Source organism: Podarcis cretensis (genome assembly GCF_951804945.1).
Source record: "Podarcis cretensis genome assembly, chromosome: 4".
NCBI lineage: Eukaryota > Metazoa > Chordata > Lepidosauria > Squamata > Lacertidae > Podarcis > Podarcis cretensis.
This window is the reverse complement of record NC_137173.1, coordinates 84,339,383-84,359,471: the sequence shown is the minus strand read 5'-3', so window position 1 is coordinate 84,359,471 and position 20,089 is coordinate 84,339,383. Positions and strand designations below refer to the sequence as shown.

Here is a 20,089-nt window from a genome sequence, read left to right as displayed (position 1 = left end):
TGAGCCATCCACCAAGATAAAAATAAAAAAATCACTGTGAAAGATATTCCCTTTGAGCTTCATTAAAAGAAAAAAACCTTGTGCGGCAAACGAGAGAACACAGTAATGATGAAATCATCCCTTTGCAAAGAACAACTTTTCCCAGAAGGCACCAGGGACCTCCCCAATACCGTTGCTGTTCATCATACATAAAGTACCAGCCAAAACCTTATTGCTTAAAGCCAAAGAAAGCCTGGGGGATGAGAAAGTTAGCCAAATATCTTTCTCGCTGACATTGAAACCAAGCTGAGGTCAGCTTTGCTAACACGTTTCTTGGTCAGAACTGCAGCTATGAAGGTTGACAGGGTGGACTTCCTCTGTTTTGTGGGTGAGAGTTAAGATGGAGATGGCTCGGCAAAGCAAAGTGTAGCTCTTGTGGCTTCGAGCCGAATTACTTCAGAGGTCAACGAAAGACATGTGAGCTACTCTCCGAAATCCCAAGAATGCCCCAGTGCTTTGCGCATAAGATCAACCAGGTGATCTGGGAAAGACCACGGCTATTCAAGATAAGTCAGAGGTTAAAAATGGACATGTTTTATCCCCCATAAATAAAATGTGGTTTGATAGGGTGCCCTGTGGAGTTGCGTACCACTTTGGAGAAGGTCCTGCTTCAACTTTCTTATGAACTTGTGCTTGTCATGAACTTCTGATTTATAATGGCTAGAAATGGCGTGCCAAACACGTCGTGTGCTCCAGCTTGTCATGTGGATTCCAGAAATCTGCTGTGCACGCAGCATCTCGTAGCAAGCAGGTTGTCGACTTGGCACAAAACAAACCCTTGTAAATAGGGGAGAGATTTTGTGACACGCAGGCCCTAATTTAAGATGGAGGCCTTAGCCACCCGACACAGTTTGCCTCACATAGCAACCACGCTCGGTAACGAAACTTAGCAGGCAGCGTTCAGAACGAGTCAGAGTTATAGAAACAAGGGAGGCGCAGGCAAATGAGCTAAACCTGAAATGGTGTCAACAAAGTTGGTGCTACTAAAGGAGAGCAATGAAATTGTAACCATACATTTAAAGCACATAACTTGCCCCCAAAGAATCCTGGGTATTGTGGTTTGTTGAAAGTGCTTGGGATTGTAGCGCTGTGGGGGGCAAATTACAGTTCCCAGGGTTGTATAAATGTGCTTTAAATGTATGGTTTGTTTTAAGAAAGAAGTTACGACAAATTGGGGGAGGGGGACTTCCACTTATTCAGATACTGTGTAAGTTAAGTAGATATAAGGTTTGGGCTACCCGAAGACATTTTGCCCCCCAGGCATCTGATGCCTGAGGCAACTGCCTCATTCTGCCACAAAAAGCTACCAATATGGGGCTGTTGCTGTTGGAAGTGTTGGGATGCAACACAGCTTGCACTGAAGGCTGATGTGCCTACATCAAGTAAATCAAGAACCGCCTTGTTTCTTTGCCTGGCCTGCCTGGCTTAACCTTTGACCTTCCATCAGGCGCTAGACTGATACCTATAGGGTTGCTGACCTAATTTCCCGCTTCCTTCTTCTCCACACCTCCCTCGTGAGAGGAGACATCTATTTTGAACCTCATACCTTCCAATATTTCTCCAATTAAAATGTTGTTATTCCATAACAACAACAACAATTTTATTATTTATACCCTGGGTTGTCCAAGCCACTCTGGGCAGCATCCAACATATATAAAAACAGGGAAAATAGGGGGAAAGCTTCCCTATACAGGGCTTCCTTCAGATGTCTTCTAAAGTTGTATAATTACTTATCTCCTTGGCTTGGGAGTCACATACCCTCCAACATTTCTCTGATGAAAATAGGGGCGTCCTAAGGAAAAGCAGGATATTCTGGGATCAAATCTAAAACTGGGATGGCATCTGTAAATCTGGGACAGTCCCTAGAAAATAGGGACACTTAGAGGGCCCGGAATCTCCCTCCATTCCAAGCATAGCTTGTTACATCTCTTCGTTAGTTAGTTAGAACCATAGCTGTCAACGTTTCCCTTTTTTAAAGGGAAATTCCCATATTCCGAATAGGATTCCTCGCAAGAAAAGGGAAAAGTTGACAGCTATGGTTAGAACTAGGATTTTCTCTAGCAGATTTGTATTTCCTGCAACAAAACGTGGTGATTACATTCAGGGTAACGTGTGCTCTTGCAGCTGGAATTTGGTGTTCTGCTGAGCTTTCGTCAGCCAAAGGCCAACAGTGGCTGGGAGAAATTTTCAATACAGAGAGGGGAAGAGACAGAGCTACCAGGAATCAGTTGTTAAGTTGCAGGTATGAAGAAGTATTGTGACGGTGTATACAGTCATATGCCAACAGGGAGTGTGCATGAAACCTGTGTTGGGTGCAAATAATGTAAATGACAGTGTGAAACACAGACAAGATATTACAAACATATATTCAACAATATGAAGAGTGGATAGAACAAAAACAAATGCCATAGAGGCTCATGTGCCTGCAATTTTATGCTCTATCTCTGGAAGGAAGACTCACTGAGCTGAATGGGACTTACCTTTGGGTAGAGATGTGTAGAATCGCATTGCAAATATGTCTTTGTGTGTGTGTGTGTGTGTGTGTGTGTGTGTGTGTGTGTGTGTGTCTTATTAAGTCCAAGGTGAAACTGACAGTGCTTTAAGTGAAGGATTCAGGCTTCTGAATTCATTACACTGAATAGGCAAATCCATGGGAACTATGAGTAAAACTTCTCTGAGTAAAACTTAGTTGAATACCATCCCCTGCCTTCTGCTGCATTATAGCCTGAAGTTAATTTGAACAAAGGCTAACCAAGGAATCACTACTCCTATGCATAACACACTCTTGAATTCTTAGCCTGGAAACTCTCTATTTCCTATTATAAATAGCAATAATCTCTTGCACCTACTATGAGTAACTGCATAGCTATGGGGGACATCATGCTTCTAGGTCCAGCAGTTAAATGTTAAAGGTTTTGTATTTTGGGATCGTGAGGTATTGAGTTCAAATAAGAACAATAATGGTAGCATCTCTGCATCAGGCCAGTTTAGCATGCAGAGACAAACAAGTTTCCACTGTACATTGAGTGAGGCAACATGGGAAAATGCTTATGGGATAGGCATTCTGTTTTGCAAGTGTGTGGAAGTGCCCAAGACTTTGCTGCTTGCCTCACAGAGGCAGAGGCTCAGAGAGATTTGTTTACTGGCATTTACTCTGATTAGCTCAATGAGAGGACAAGAGGGAACAGCCATAAAATGTCACACGCTGCCAACCACTCCTGCGTCTCCCCACTTCAAGGTATCAGCGAATTGTAGCAGCTGCTGCAGACACACCAGTGACTGCATCGTGTCACCTAATACCGTTGCAGGAATGAAGTGCCCTTAAATAGGGGGCTGACAAATTTATAGCTAAAGAAGAATCTCTCTCGCAGCACACAGCATAAAGGTACATCTATCATCCGGCCTAATGAAACAAAAATGCAATTCTGGTTCACTTCTGCAGTGTAAAGGCACTGAATAAGATCAAGTTTGCACTGCTCATTTTCCTTGGCGTGCCTCCTTATAACATGTTCACAGAGAAATTGTATCATGTCTTCTTCTCCATCCCAAGCTTGTGTTTCGAAAGTACCTGCTCTTTCCCTCTTTTTTTGGCCAGAACCACCTTCACCTTTAGCCAGGTAATGCTTTATTTTATCCTTGCAAAGTCAATATGTAGGTGAGGATCATGAATGTTGATCTGTTGAAAGAATATCTTGCTGAGAGTTGCCAAATTCTGCTTGTTTTATTTCTGGATTCTGGAACACAGAACAAAGATCTCCCTGGCCTAAATAAGAACAAAACAGCATGCATGCATGCATGCATGCATGCATGTATGTATGTATGAAACAGAGGAAATCATTTGGGACAGCAGAATAAGGCATCCCAGCTACATCTCTAGATGTAGATCTAGATGTAGAATACTGTAGTTATGAAATAGACCAGTGGGTTATTTTGTTTCAGGCAACATCCTCAACAGTATGAGAGTTCCAGTCCAAACAGTGGGGTCGAGACAACAGTTTGGGTTCCAGCAGAGCAAGGAGAATAAAGAATTGATATTTCAGAGAGGACCCTGGACAGCTCCATGTGGAGTTCACAAGTTGCCCTCCATATATGTTGCTTCAGCATCAAACAATCTCAGATTGAAACTTGCTTTAAAAGATTTATAAACCACTCACATTGTGATATATCAAAGGGGTATACAGAAAACCCCAAAAGCAACACAGTTAAAATAGCAGTACAATGCTGTGAGATGAGGAGTGGGCGATACTTTTAAAATCCATTCAGAAATTTAGCTCAAATGGTAATGAATCCTATGCCACTTTGTCACTAATGGTGGACATAAGGCCAATAGCAGGAAGTCCTCAGACTTGGAATGTAATGGCCAGGCAGGGCTGTAAGGAGCTGTCTCTCAAGTATCCTGGTCCTGATTTATGCAGAGCTTTGAAACAAGTAACAACACCTTGAACCTGTCCCAGTAACATATAGAAAATCATTCCAACTGCTTCAAGAGAGGTGTAATGTGTTGACAACAGTTAGCTACAGAACAACAGCCTTGCAGCAGCATGCTGCACAAGCTGCAGTTTCTGGATCACACTCAAGGGCAGCCCCACATAGTGGTTACCAATGTAAGGGGCCAGATTATCCAGGAATGGCTATAGCTAGCATATCAACCAAAGGTCATCAAAGGCACTTATAGCCACTGAAGTGAGAAGGATGAATCAATTAAGGTCCACAGATTACAAACCTGCTTCTTCAAAGGGAGTCCGACCCTGCCCAGAATAGGCAAATGGCCAGTTTCCCGGACTCAGAAACCACCCACACACAGGGACACTGTCTTACCAGGCTCAGTTTCAGATCACTGGCCCTCATCCAGCCCACCACTGCATCCAGTTACCGTCTCATGACTTGCACGTCCAGTCGTGATTCGGATGAGAAATAGAGCCGAGTTTCAACAGCATACTGAAGACCTTATGCTCTAAATCTCTCAGGACTATTATCGGTGACTTCGTGAAATGTTAAGTAGTACAGGGGAGGGGAATAGTACCCTGTGACACCCCACGGCATAAGTGCCAGGGGCCAGCACATAACTACCAAGCGCTTCTCTCTGGACTTGACCCTGCAGGTAAGAGCAGAACCACTGAGGAACCCCAACCCCAACAGAGAAGGTCTAGGAAGGTGCCATAGTCAATGGTATGAAATGCCATTGGTAGATCAAGCTAGAGTAAGAGACCCACGGGAAACTTCAGAAGCCAAGTTACGGACTGGTTACAATATAATCAGGTACATCACATGTTCAAATTAGACCAGGTTTTTTTTTTGGGGGGGGGGGGTTTGACCAGAGCTCACAATTTGAAAATGAACTATTACAAAATAAGGATAAACTTTTGTCTAGAATGTATAACCTTTCATTAGAATGGGAAACAAAAGATGAGCCAGAACAATGCCCATTTACACCACAAAGAATTCATAACCCACCTATTTTCAGCAGCCAGAAACACCATAACCAGACACTGGAGAGACCTGTCAGGAGTAAGCATGGACCAATGGTACCAAATAGTATGGGAAACAGCCTTACTAGGAAAATTAACCAATAAACTGAAACTGACACGGGGACAAACAGAAGAAGACGCCTTTACCCCGGTATGGCTCCCCTTTATCACATACACAGCCCAACAAGACAATGACAATAATCCACCAACAGCATACAAATCAATATGGCTAACCTGATCCAAAATACCCACCCACCTCACTCACACACGAAAACAAAGATCACTACAGCCAATCACAAACAAACAAGGCCAACCCCAACCTCTCTCACCACCAAAGGAACACAAGTGAACAGCAGAGAACCTGCACAAGCAACACTGACACCAAACCCTACATACATTAAGCAAAATAGAAACATTGCCACCTGATCCCACCCCCACCTCTACCCATCTTCCACCCCTCCACCCCTCTCCCTCTTTTCTTCCTAATGTCTCAATAAATGAAACTGATTAGTAAAAATGTTACATGGAAAAAATACAAGAGAGAGACATTACACATACTTCTGTAAATCAAGAAAATCTTTAATAAAAATACTACAACAACAACAAAGACGAGCCGGTTAAAGCTTCAGTGACACACTGGGCAATGGATATAGGACACAATATAGACCTAAACCTCTGGGAGAAACTTTGAGAAAGTGATTTGAAATTTACTTCATGTTACGCACTGAAAGAGAACTATTTGAAAATGATTCACAGATGGTATCTAACTCTGAGTAGGTTGGCTAAGATGTATAAAGTACAATCCGATACATTTTGGAAATGTAAAGAAAGGGAAGGGACCTTTTTCCATATGTGGTGGATATGTAAAAAGGTAAAAGAATATTGGGAAATGATGTATAATGAGTTGGAAAAAAAGGTTTAAAGACCAGAGTCCTTTTTGTTGGGGATACAGTGGTGCCCCGCAAGACGAATGCCTTGCAAGACGAAAAACCCGCTAGACGAAAGGGATTTCCGTTTTTCGAGGCGCTTCGCAAGACAAAAACGTCTTGCGAGTCTTGCGAGTTTTTCCCCTTTCCCCCCTTTTTCTAAGCCGCTAAGCCGCTAATAGCGCTAATCCGCTAATCCGCTAATAGGGATGCTTCGCAAGACGAAAAAACCGCTAGACGAAGAGACTCGCGGAACGGATTATTTTCGTCCTGCGAGGCACCACTGTAATCCAGACAGAAATTCCTAGGTGAGGATAACTTGTCGAATGCATTTCTTCAAGGACCCTGTTCATGTAACTGCAGTAACTGAAAATGATCCCCTAATCTTTATTCAGACAGTGCCTTGACAGATTCTGCAACAACAACAGAATGGATATCAGTACAGAGGCAAACAACTAGACCCCCAAAGTTTCTCATAAACAATTCACGATGGGATCCAGAAAGTTGAATAGCTCCACACACAGGTGCAGATGCCAAAAGCCCTTTGGCCACTCTGAGAAGCTCTGCAGGACTTCTGCTTGAGGATGCGAGACCTTTTTGTTTCCCTCATTGCCACTCAGTAGGCCTAACAATGCACCCCAACTTGTGTTTGGTTGGCTTTGGAAGGTACATTGTGTCTTGAATATAGATGGCATCTGGATCATTTTATCATCCAGAGCTCTCAGAATACCATGTTCCCACTTTTAATAGGTTTAATAGGTTATTGTATTTTAGTGTTTTGTTGGAAGCTGCCCAGAGTGGCAGGGGAAACCCAGCCAGATGGGCGGGGTATAAATAATAACAACTTCTTCTTCTTCTTCCAGAGAGGGGAGGGACGTGGGTGGCGCTGTGGGTTAAACCACAGAGCCTAGGACTCGCCGATCAGAAGGTCGGCAGTTCGAATCCCCGCAACGGGGTGAGCTCCCGTTGCTCGGTCCCTGCTCCTGCCAACCTAGCAGTTCAAAAGCACCTCAAAGTGCAAGTAGATAAATCGGTGCCACTCTGGCGGGAAGGTAAACGGCGTTTCCGTGTGCTGCTCTGGTTTGCCAGAAGCGGCTTAGTCATGTTGGCCACATGACCCGGAAGCTGTACGCCGGCTCCCTCAGCCAATAAAGCGAGATGAGCGCCACAACCCCAGAGTCAGCCACGACTGGACCTAATGGTCAGGGGTCCCTTTACCTTTACTAGAGAGGGGAACTCAGGAGTGATGGCATCATATATTGTATACAACACTTAAGTCTCACGTTGAATGTAACTGATCTGTAGAAAAGACTCTATGACCCGGAAGAAAGAGACAATGCATGTACTTTTGTAATCAAAGAAAATCTATAATAAAAATTATTAGTTTTTAAAAAATGATTGAGTGCATCAATGGCCAAATATTTTTCTTTTTTTTCCTTTTTAAATTGGCAGCTGTGCGTTTCCAAAAGATAACAGAAAACTTTACCAGGAGCTGTGCAATAGCTAGCAGAAAGTTAATGTAGATCTCAATGAATAATGTTATTATTTCCTAAAGAGGCACATGTTTTTTAAGCAGGCCATCGTGATACTTACCATACCACATTAGAAACGAGTCAAATACACCTTGCTATTTATTGATTTATTTCAGATGGTAAATATCTTCCCCGCCCCCACACTCCTTGCTTAAGAGATGCACGATGCGCTTGGTAAATGAGAGCTATTTCCCTTGATGTGTTCTGATGATTATAAAATCATACTATAATATCTTTCCCAGAGAGCGGGGGGCGGGGGGGGGGGGAAGGAATGAAGAATCGGACACAACTCCTTCAGATCTCACCTTTAGTGTGCATGTCTTCGGGTGTGATTCTTTTTTCTCAACAAGACCAACTTTAGTCTTTATTTCACTTTACTCTTTAGAAAGAAGCAGAAGAATCAGAGGAAGAGGAAGAGGAAGAGGAAGAAGAAGAAGAAGAAGAAGAAGAAGAAGAAGAAGAAGAAGCCGGGTGATTCTACTGCCTTCATCTCTGTTTCCCCCCTCTATTTGTATTCCTTAAGACGAGAATGCATATTATTCTATGACTACATCCTGGAACCTCTTTGGGAATTTTATAATGATCTGAACTAAATATAACTGGAGGCAGTCTACACACATCTGTGATCAAAATAGATGGTGTGCATTCTGCTTAAGGTTTCTAGGGGCTGCGCTGAAAGGTGATGCAATACAAGGAGGAGACAGAGATTTGCTAACGTTCCTATTCCATCCTTCTACAATAGGTCTAAAACTTAGGACTGTCAGATTGCTGATGGGCAGGTGCTCAATAATAACTAAAGCTAAAGAAGATGCAAGATCACTGTTCCTTGCTTTCCCCCTCGGAGGGAGGAAACGCAATATAGGACGTTTGTATACAAAGCTTGCACTGGATTGTAGAGCGAATGTAAATTTCGCGCTACATGTGCCATAGTTTCTGATGGCGGAAACTGATGGGAACTGTAGGCCACATCGTCTGGGATCTATCAGTTCGGCTACCCAGTGCAGGCTTTGAAAAATGCAAGGGTGCTCCCCTTCAGCATAGACGCTCACACATCCTAAAATGTGAAAAAGAAACAAACAGGATTTTCTTGCAGCAAGACTGCTCCCGCTGTTTCAAGGTTCCTAGTTCCATCCATTAGACCAAGGTGTGTGTATGTGTGTGTCTTTCAGTGTGCATGTGAGGGTTTCAGTATGGATCAAGGTGTGTTGCTGCAGTGTGGGGAGGGGTTGCAGGGCAGGATGGGGTTGGTAGTGGGGGTTTAGTGGAGTATGCATGGGGTTTCAGTGTGGGTTAGTGTGCGCGAGTTTGGATCAGTAGATGATGCAGTGTTGTGAAAGGGCTGTTTGTGTGGGGCAGGTTGTGTGGGTGTTTCACTTTGGGGTGTGGTTTCAGTTTTGGGCAGGGTGTGTGTGGAGGTTCACTGCTCAGAGCTTTGGATAGGGTTAAGAATTCAATACACTTTGCATTTAAAGGAAAATATATCAAATGTGCATTTTCTGAAACAATACAGCCATCCTTCCCTATTTGAACTTATTCAAATTTTGCAAAGCAATCCTTCAAGCAAATTTTTAAAAATGTCTACATTAGGGGGAGATGCGTATAAAAATGAATAAGGTTAGTGAACATAACGTACACAAATGCATTATATTAGGGTAAATTGCTTGTAAAAATGTGTACGTTAATCCAAACTGCATACAAAAATGTGTTCATTGGGATAAATTTGTGCTAAATGCTCAATAATTTTCATTTTAAAAATAGCAAATTGCAGTAGAAATGTAGAAAGCTGAATTCAACATGGCAAGTGGAGAAACTGAGATAATTGAGAAGCCCTTCCATCCCTTACTCAGAACTTCATCAAAGCAATGAAATATTGCCTTATAACAGCAGAAATTTTATTGGCTACTCATCTTAACTAGATGGAGGCATTCCTTTGCCCTTTTGATTCCAAAACAACTTCTTTGTTGAATCTGAAGAAAGCAGTTCCTGACTAGGTTCAGACCTTTTACCCTGTGTTATGTTTTCCTAATAATTATTTTTAACTTGGCAAGCGGTCTCTCTTTGATACTTCTCTGCCCTGGCTAATTTAGAAAGGAATGTCTAGAAGATACACATAGCAGCCAAGTCGATTTCTTGGATGAGCTTATCACAGGGCTTGTGGATTTTGACTTTTGGTCTTAACAAATTCCACTAGTGTGAAGTCAGTTGACACGAAGATCTTTGGCACATTTATTTCCCAGCAGGCATTAAACCATGATGCAAGCAGATTTCCAACTGGTGAACACAGCCCAAAATAGCAGCCGGGTCAGCAGGCCTATTGACTTTTAAATGTTGACAAAGGAAACTTCCTGAAGTGTCTGCTCAGAAATTCTGCATTTAATAGTACCTGCACTGACTCCTTTGCACGTGCTGTTTGCAGGTCTTAGATCTATAAATAGCAAACACAGAAATCTTTGCTATCCCTGCAAATAATTGTTTATCTCCTAAACCCATAAAATTATAAAGGTTGCTGGTGTGGAATTAGGTTTTTTTAAAAACCTAGATTTTTTTTGGCACACCATCAGAAAGCAGTTCTTTGATGACAATAAAATCCACCCTTCACTTTGTGAGTAATAAAGGTAAAGGGACCCCTGACCGTTAGGTCCAGTCATGGCTGACTCTGGGGTTGCGGTGCTCATCTCGCTTTATTGGCTGAGGGAGCCGACGTACAGCTTCCGGGTCATGTGGCCAGCATGACAAAGCCACTTCTGGCGAACCAGAGCAGCGCACGGAAATGCCGTTTACCTTCCCGCCGAAGTGGTACCTATATATCTACTTGCACTTTGACTTGCTTTCAAACTGCTAGGTGGGCAGGAGCAGGGACCGAGCAACAGGAGCTCACCCCGTCGCGGGGATTCGAACCGCCGGATTTGAACCGCAACCTTCTGATTGGCAAGTCCTAGGCTCTGTGGTTTAACCCACAGCACCACCCGCGTCCCTTTGGGAGTAATATGCTCCCTTATAACCACAGGGTGGCGAACAGGAAGCAAATTTAGGGATTATCCACACTTTTGTCTTGTCCTGCTTTCCTGCCCTTCCAAACCCCCAGCAATTTGGGGTTTCCCCAATTCCCATTTGCTCTGATCTAACGCTAAATGGAACTACAGTTCCGGGTCTACTCTATGGAGGGGCAATGTGTTCTAAATGTCCAGCGTGCATGCAGCCTTAAATATTATTCCTGGTGGGAAGGGAGGGGAGAGGAGGGATAATCTGAATTTACACTCTCACAATCTGGACCCGATTTCTCAGCCCTTGGTGGTTGCTTTCAAAGCTTTCATTTATTAAAAGGCTCCGGTGGTTTGCAATCCCAACAGAGTGCATTCACAGATGTCTTCTTGCAAACAGTGCACTTTATTCCACTTTTTTTTCCATAAAGTCCCTCTCCCAGCAGTTTTCTGCTCTGAAAACAGAAAGCGGAGCTAGTTACAAAGACAGCACACACAACGGTTTGTTCAAAGCCCTTCTCTGCCCAAGAATCCTGGGACCTATAGTTTGATGTTTGACTGTGTTTTTATATAGTCGTACCTCGGTTTATGAACTCAATCCGTTCCAAAAGTCCGTTCTTAAACCGAAACCGTTCTTAAACCAAGGCGCGCTTTCCCTAATGAGGTCTCCCGCTGCCAATGCTCTTCCAATGTTCGGTTTCCATTCATAAACTGAGGTAAAGTTCACAAACCAGGACACTACTTCCGGTTTTTCGGAGTTCGTAATCTGAATAGTTCGTAAACAGGGCTGTTCTTAAAATGAGGTACCACTGTAAGTGGCTGGGGAAACCCAGCCAGATGGGCAGGAACAACAACAAGAACATAGGGGCTTTTATTGGGGGGTTTGTTGCTCTTATTGATATTAATTCTTTGTGTCTTTGTTTTGGCTCTTGTTATGATTAGAAGGCACTGCTAACAACAAGGCCAGTGGAAGTGATGATATTTCACCTGAACTATTTAAAATTTTAAAAGATGCTGTTAAGGTGCTACACTCAATATGCTAGCAAGTTTGGAAAACTCAGCAGTGACCAGAGGATTGGAGAAGATCAGTCTACATCCCAATCCCAAAGAAGGGCAGTGCCAAAGAATGCTCCAACTACTGCACGATTGCACTCATTTTACACGCTAGCAAGGTTATACTTAAAATTCTACAAGATAGGCTTAAGCAGTATGTGGACCAAGAACTCCCAGAAGTGCAAGCTGGATTTCGAACGGGCAGAGGAACCAGAGACCAAATTGCAAACATGCGCTGGATTATGGAGAAAGCTAGAGAGTTCCAGAAATACATCTACTTCTGCTTCATTGACTATGCAAAAGCCTTTGTCTGTGTTGACCACAGCAAACTATGGCAAGTTCTTAAAGAAATGGGAGTGCCTGATCACCTCATCTGTCTCCTGAGAAATCTCTACGTGGGACAAGAAGCTACAGTTAGAACTGGATATGGAACAACTGATTGGTTCAAAATTGGGAAAGGAGTACGGCAAGGCTGTATATTGTCTCCCTGCTTATTTAACTTATATACAGAATTCATCATGCGAAAGGCTGGGCTGGATGAATCCCAAACCGGAATTAAGATTGCCGGAAGAAATATCAACAACCTCAGATATGCAGATGACACAACCTTGATGGCAGAAAGTGAGGAGGAATTAAAGAACCTTTTAATGAGGGTGAAAGAGGAGAGCGCAAAATATGGTCTGAAGCTCAACATAAAAAAAACCCAAGATCATGGCCACTGGTCCCATCACCGCCTGGCAAATAGAAGGGGAAGAAATGGAGGCTGTGAGAGATTTTACTTTCTTGGGCTCCATGATCACTGCAGATGGTGAGAGCAGTCATGAAATTAAAAGACACCTGTTTCTTGGGAGAAAAGCAATGACAAACCTAGACAGCATCTTAAAAAGCAAAGACATCACCTTGCCAACAAAGGTCTGTATAGTTAAAGCCATGGTTTTCCCAGTAGTGATGTATGGAAGTGAGAGCTGGATCATAAAGAAGGCTGATCGCTGAAGAATTGATGCTTTTGAATTCTGGTGCTGGAGGAGACTCTCGAGAGTCCCATGGACTGCAAGAAGATCAAACCTCTCCATTCTGAAGGAAATCAGCCCTGAGTGCTCACTGGAAGGACAGATCGTGAAGCTGAGGCTCCAATACTTTGGCCACCTCATGAGAAGAGAAGACTCCCTGGAAAAGACCCTGATGTTGGGAAAGATGGAGGGCACAAGGAGAAGGAGACGACAGAGGATAAGATGGTTGGACAATGTTCTTGAAGCTACCAACATGAGTTTGACCAAACTGCGGGAGGCAGTGGAAGACAGGAGCAGCAGCGTAGCGTGGGTTGTCAGCACCCGGGGCAAGGCAAGTAATTTGCGCCCCCTAACCCGGGCAAGGCAAGTAATTTGCGCCCCTAACCTGCCGCCGCTGCCAGCTTCTTCTTGCTGCTGCCTGGACTGGGGTATTTACGGTAAGGTAGCCACGGCGGCGGCAGGTCCATGTCAGGTGATCTGAGGTGAGTTGCCGCTGGCGCTGCCGCCCAAACGACGCCGCTTGCCCGGAGGAGGAGGAGGAGGGCAGAGAGGCGAGGAAAATGCAACATGGCTCAGCAGCTGCGGCGGGGCTGTGAGGAGGGGCTGCCTGGCGCGCGGGGACCGTGGCGAGCGCTGAGAGCCGCTGCCTGCTGGACGCCTTCAGCCCGAACGTGCGCACAGCTCATCGGTTCCGCGAGACATGGGGCTCTGCTACAGCCTGCGCCCGAGGCTCTTCGGCGACTCCGGAGGCGGCGAGCGCGCCCCCCCAGATGTTGCGCCCGGTGCGGCCGGCCCCCCCTGCACCCCCCACGCTACGCCACTGGACAGGAGTGCCTGGCGTGCTCTGGTCCATGGGGGTCACAAAGAGTCGGACACGACTAAACAACTAAACAACAACAACAACAAATGATTCCATTTGACTGCGTGTGTGCGCGCCTTAAAGACACCGGGTGTACGTCGGGGTGGGTGGGTGTGGGGGGCAAGGCGTTATTGTAGGCGCGTCCCTCTTTTTCTTCGACTTCCTCGCTCCGCATTAGGAGCCGCAGGCTGGGCTTTCACTTCGGCGCGCGTACTACATCTCCCAGCATGCAATTGCGTAGCGCGCAATTGCTGCCACTCTTGCGGGAAGGGGAAAGAAGGAGCCGTGTTCCCGGGCGCGCATGACTTCGGGAGCAAGTTTCTCCTCCTGCCGGATCCAGCGGGACTTACTCCCGAGTAAACGAGCCATAAGGGATGCTGCAGCTTTAGGAGCGCCGGGTTGGAGTTTTCTTAGAAGGAGGGGAAAGAAAGAATCGGGGTTTTGTTTTTTTGAAAGAGAAATCTCTCTTGGAATCCTAAAGGGACCCCGAGGGCGATCTAGTCCAACCCCGTGCAATGCAAAACACGCAGTCTCGCCCACCCAGTGCGAAACCACGCCGGGTCCTGCTTAGCTTTTGTGCTTGTTCCGGCAGTTTTATTGCTGCGTCGTAGCCCCTCTTACGAATCTGCCAGCAGCGTTTCTGCTTTTGTGAGTGCGTAGCTCGCAGGTGGGGTCCTTTGCAGCCCCCCTCCCGAAAAAGAAATGTCTTGCTGCACCTTCAAAACTTACCATTTTATTGCAGCTTGCAGTTTTTGCCAGTTTGGACAAAACGCCTTATCCTCAGCAGAAAGATTTCTGCATTGCAGGGGGTTCGACTGGATGACCCTCGGGGTCCCTTCCAAGCCCCAAATCCTATGATTCTATACATTAATACAAAGGGGACATCTCGAAACGGGGAGCACAGAAAGGCAGGCAAAGAACTATGTGTGTATAGGGGCAGTGGCGTAGCGTGGGTTGTCAGCACCCGGGGCAAGGCAAGTAATTTGCGCCCCCTAACCCGTGGATTTGCGCCCCCTACCCCTACCCCTAACCCCCAGATGTTGCGCCCGGTGCGGCCGGCCCCCCCCTGCACCCCCCACGCTACGCCACTGTATAGGGGCTACAATATGTGCATCCAGAAGGCTGCTCTCCTTGTCTTTCACAGTCCCTGATACTTGAAGCAGAAAACCCAAATAGTGCGAAGTTCCTTCACTCTTCTTGTGGACCAAGGGATGGCTTGGCCACTAAAGCATGATACTCTTAGCCTCAAATTTGTGGGTTAAAGCAGGGGGTTGTGTGACCCAAGTGGTCCCTTCCAGTTCTATGATTCTGTTGTGGGATAACTATAGCAACAAGCTAAGTAAGTGTCAAGTTTGTTGCCCTTTAAAACTAACCCACCCCCCAATTTGTTCCTCATGCCCCTTAGTTATTATTACGTATTTTATTATTTTTTAAATTTATCTACCGCCCACCATCCAACGATCACAAGTCAGTGTGCTTTCTCTTTGCTACTTACTGAGATATTTTTCTACTGAGAGGGTGAGCAGGTGTGCTTAGTTGCCCATGTCTGGTTGCACTAGTAATTTGGGTTGCCTGTTTTGAATTTTTTGGGCCCAGAAACTGATAAATCTTGATAAACGTCTGGACAGATTTTTTTTGTTCCACAAAGAGAAAGCCCCGGGGTAGGTGGGTGTGTCTATTAACATGGAGCAGGAGGAAGGCATTACAGTGGTACCTCGGGTTAAATATGCTTCAGGTTACAGACACGGTCAGGTTACAGACTCGGCTAACCCAGAAATAGTACCTCGGATTAAGAACTTTGCTTCAGGATGAGAACAGAAATTGTGCTCCATTGGCTCAGCAGCAGCGGGAGGCCCCATTAGCTAAAGTGGTGCTTCAGGTTAAGAACAGTTTCAGGTTAAGAACGGACCTCCGGAACGAATTAAGTTCTTAACCTGAGGTACCACTGTAGTTTAACCTCCATGGACCCTGAGTAGTTTGTGCAGCTGTGTACAAGACTGGAAGGAAGTTCTGTAGGAGTCAAATATGTCTGGCAGTACGGTGGTACCTCGGGTTAAGTACTTAATTCGTTCCGGAGGTCCATTCTTAACCTGAAACTGTTCTTAACCCGAGGCACCTCTTTAGCTAATGGGGCCTCCTGCTGCTGCCGCACCGCCGGAGCACGATTTATGTTCTTATCCTGAAGCAAAGTTCTTAACCTGAAGCACTATATTTGGGTAAGCGGAGTGTGTAACCTGAAGCATATGTAACCCAAGGTTCCACTGTATATCTTTGAATACCAGAGGCTGTGGGATGTCCAGTAAGGGGGTTTTTACCTGCCCATAGCAAGCAATAGACCATACGCCTATGGTTGTGCATGTTGAGCTGCTGGGTGGCAGCCGTTCATGTTTGTTTAATTTTATTACAGTGACGTGCTATCAAGCGTTCTGAGACATGAACTTGCGAGATCGCAACAGGAAAATGGGTGACTGTTCAGAGGTATGTCACCGCAAGTTTATCTTTGCTTTGTATACAGTTTTGGTTTTAAAGCTCCTATTCTAATCCTTAACAAGCTTAATAAATTCACAGAAGCCACTAGCACACACACACACAAACCCCCACTTTTCATGTGTGCCCATGTTAGTCTATACCTTTTACTAAAAAGGAAAAAAAAAGTTTTGTAAAAACATTTTACTTGGTGTTTACAAGTCCAGCTCTACATTGTTAATTATATGGATAGTTTAAACGTTGTTTGAACACTTCCAAACAAACCAGCATTTTATTTTTCACACACAGGAGAATTAAAGTAACTGAATAATTAATGTGACTTGGCTTTGGAGATGTTGAATTAGGTCGTTGACAAGAACAGAGAAAACTGTATCTTCTTACGTCTCTTAGGATGCCTCCAGATGACTTGTTTATTGACGATTTATCCTGATTTGTTTTACAGGGAGATTAGGTGACACTGGCTATGTAATGAGCATTCATTTTGATTTGTTTAGATAGATGGCAGTGCCTCACAGCAAGTGTCATTCCACACTTTCCAGTGTGGTTCCCCACCACTTTCCTTACAGCAAAAAGTCTGAAATTTTTAGGAAGCGGGGTTATTGAGCAATCAGCTATAATTGTGCAACCCGAATTTGCCAGTATGTGACTGGATGTGCCTTGAAAATTGTGAGAATCTGGAAATGCGCTTCATCATCACAAGAACAATTTCCATTTCCTTTTGGAGTGTCCTGTGTCAAAGGACAGGACCAACATGGCAGCTAGTCTGATACACTGTGTTTTATGCATGCGTGCTGAAGACATATTCGCTGATTTCAGTGTTTTTCTTTCTAGACCAGTGTGAAAATACCATTTGGAAGCAAATATCTAGACGCAGTTTTCTCCATCCCTGAGAAGAAGCTGCCATATGCCGTGATTCTCACTCACGGAGCATCTGGTGATATGAATTTCTCTCACCTTGTATCTTTGGCAAATTACCTGGCCTCTCATGGATTTCTGTGTCTGCGATTTACCTGCAAAAGCCTCAATATCATCTATAGAACTAAAGCATATAAGGCTGTTGTGGTATGAAAGACCAAGTTTGCTTTTTAGTTTAAAGAGAATGAAACATTGTGCTAATTCTTGTACCCTAAAGTGTTATAATCCTCTACTTCTTTATCCGGGATTAAGCCCCATTTAGCTCATTTGGGTTTCTGAATAAATGTGTGTATTGGATTGCAGTCTAAACCAGATAGCCCATATGTAGCTTCCTCCAGTCAACATGTAGACTTCATATATAAAATTTATATGTATGTATACGTAGATCTTTTTCATGTGGTTTCTTTATTTTTCACTATGTAAGGAACTGAGTATATTGAAAGCAATTCCTGTTCTGTGTATTTCTGCTCTCGTTAGGGTACATATGTGTCGAGTAGACTGCATTTTGCTGTGTGCATCTTTTAGCAAGTTACTTTCTAGATGTTTGTATTGATTATCCAAAAAATATTAATCTCTAACCTTTTTTTAAAAGGAATATTTAAGATCATCCGGCAACTACACACTTTCTGGCATTTTTCTCGGAGGTAAGAAAATTTGATGGCGTATATATGTAACATGGCTTCTTATTTCCCTCCTGCAAAACAGGGTGCTGACAAATATTTTTGAATGAGGCAGGCATTTCACATACCAGGTTTTTGTTGTTGTTGACTGCATATGTATATTTTAAAGATATGGATTTAAGCTACAGTGGTACCTCGGGTTACAGACACTTCAGGTTACAGACATTTCAGGTTACAGACTCCGCTAACCCAGAAATAGTACCTCAGGTTAAGAACTTTACCTCAGGATGAGAACAGAAATTGTGCGGCGGCAGCGGGAGGCCCCATTAGCTAAAGTGGTACCTCAGGTTAAGAACGGTTTCAGGTTAAGAACGGACCTCCAGAACGAATTAAGTTCTTAACCCGAGGTACCACTGTATTTCTGCTTAGCATTTCCGAACAGCACAGACCTTTGTCCTCACCCTAAAGAGTCAAAGGGCAACATAAACAGTTCATTTTGCCTCCAAATGAGGCTAGGACCCAAACCAATGGATTCAAGTTACACGAAAGGAGATTCTGACTAAACATCAGGAAGAACTGCGTGAGGTGGTGGCCTCTCCTTCCTTGGAGATTTTGAAGCAGAGGTTGGAAGGCCATCTGTCATGTGTAATCTAGTTGAGATTCCTGCAGGGGGTTGGACTAGATGATCCTCAGGGTCCCTTCCAACTCTACTTTTATGATCCAAACCTTTAATTATGGAACTCCATGCATCGATTCACTAACTACCTATTTGATAAGGAATTCAGTGTTGCACTTTTCACCCGCACAAGTATTTCAGCTTGCCAGACAGAATGGTCTGTCTTCTCTCCCCCCGCTTAAAGGCATCCAATTGGTCAGAGCTGGAATTGACCTGATCCAACAGAACTTTTCCTAAAACTGTTACGGACCTTGACAGCTTCTTGGCTGTGATTTAAGCCTATTTCCTCCAGCAGCACTGAGGTAGCTGCAAAAGTTCATGTTGCCTCCATGTAAATTAATCCCTAGATAATCTGCACCAACTGTAGCAGGTTCCCCAGTTTTGAGTGCTTTCAGCAGAGAAATACGGAGGATTAGAAGTCCTTGAATATACAGAATGCATAGCTCGAATCACAAAAAATAATGTATTCCCCCCCCCCTTGATTCTTAATGGGATGTAGGCCGTTCAATGGGCTCGCGCGCTGCCGCTTCTGTAATACGAGAAGCCGACCAACATAAGGACAGCTTCATTCAAGGTCTGATATGCTTGTCTTACCCGCTGCATCGACCAAAGCTTCACTCTAAACTTCGGGATGAAGATTTATTGTCCATTAAGTCCCCTGTGCTATTTGTGTCTGGAGATACAGATGAGATGTGTGATAAAGTGAGTGCCTGGACGTGCTGGAAAGGGGAGCAAATAACACTCTTGCTTAAAATGTGCAATACCGATGAGATAAGCCCATGTTTTCTAACATGGTAATGAAAGGAGCTTCTGGAGGTTTGTCTTGCTGGGTTGCCACGTTCAAATTAATGGCGGGTGAGAAGCTTTGGTTTCTTAAACACATGGGTAGGCAAACTAAGGCCCGGGGGCTGGATGCGGCCCAATCGCCTTCTAAATCCGGCCCATGGACGGTCCAGGAATCAGTGTGTTTTCACATGAGTAGAATTGTGTCCTTTTATTTAAAATGCACCTGTGGGTTATTTGTGGGGCATATGAATTTGTTCACTTTTTTTCTTCAAAATCTAGTCCGGCCCCCCACAAGGTCTGAGGGACAGTGGACTGGCCCCCTCTGAAAAAGTTTGCTGACCCCTGCTTTAACAGAAGCTTCACCTCCTCTCCCTTTCTCCACACTTAGTTATTTCTTAGTCAGTACTAACAAATAAGTCAAACCCATAAAAAAACACATTTCCCCCTTTGGAATTGCCCAGTTTGTATCAAAAGCAAACCATACTTCATTTTAGAACTTTTGTTTACATAGTATATGCTTTTACATCTTTTCTACTGCAGGTCATAGCAATGAGCTTTGTATATTTTCCCAGAGCAAGGCAGATTTTCTAGAAAAAAATTAATCTATCTTACCCACTAAAGTGTGTGCACATGAAGTTAAGGGCAGCGCTCTTTAATAATCTTGCTAGCACTATTCAGCGCCACAATTTTCCCCCCTTGCATCCCACGTGATGCTCTGCTTAGAGAACCGTGCGAAG

At 44.3% G+C, this 20,089-nt stretch overlaps 1 protein-coding gene across 7 annotated transcripts in view; it reads left to right on the top strand.

Moving 5' to 3' along the window:
- Window positions 1-20,089, top strand: part of TEX30 (testis expressed 30) — a 41,740-nt gene that overhangs the window by 21,044 nt on the left and 607 nt on the right. The window contains exons 2-6 of one of the 7 annotated variants that reach the window (XM_079973089.1): window positions 8,412-8,644; window positions 16,276-16,346; window positions 17,187-17,417; window positions 17,863-17,914; window positions 19,066-19,268. In XM_079973089.1, the coding sequence (XP_079829215.1) occupies window positions 16,302-16,346; window positions 17,187-17,417; window positions 17,863-17,914; window positions 19,066-19,268 (531 nt within the window). In that variant the 5' untranslated portion in view covers window positions 8,412-8,644; window positions 16,276-16,301. Of the gene's footprint in view, window positions 1-8,389; window positions 8,645-14,057; window positions 14,267-14,963; window positions 15,395-16,275; window positions 16,347-17,186; window positions 17,418-17,862; window positions 17,915-19,065; window positions 19,269-20,089 lie in introns of those variants that run through there. The other 6 variants (XM_079973087.1, XM_079973084.1, XM_079973085.1 and 3 more) reach the window with 6 other exon arrangements.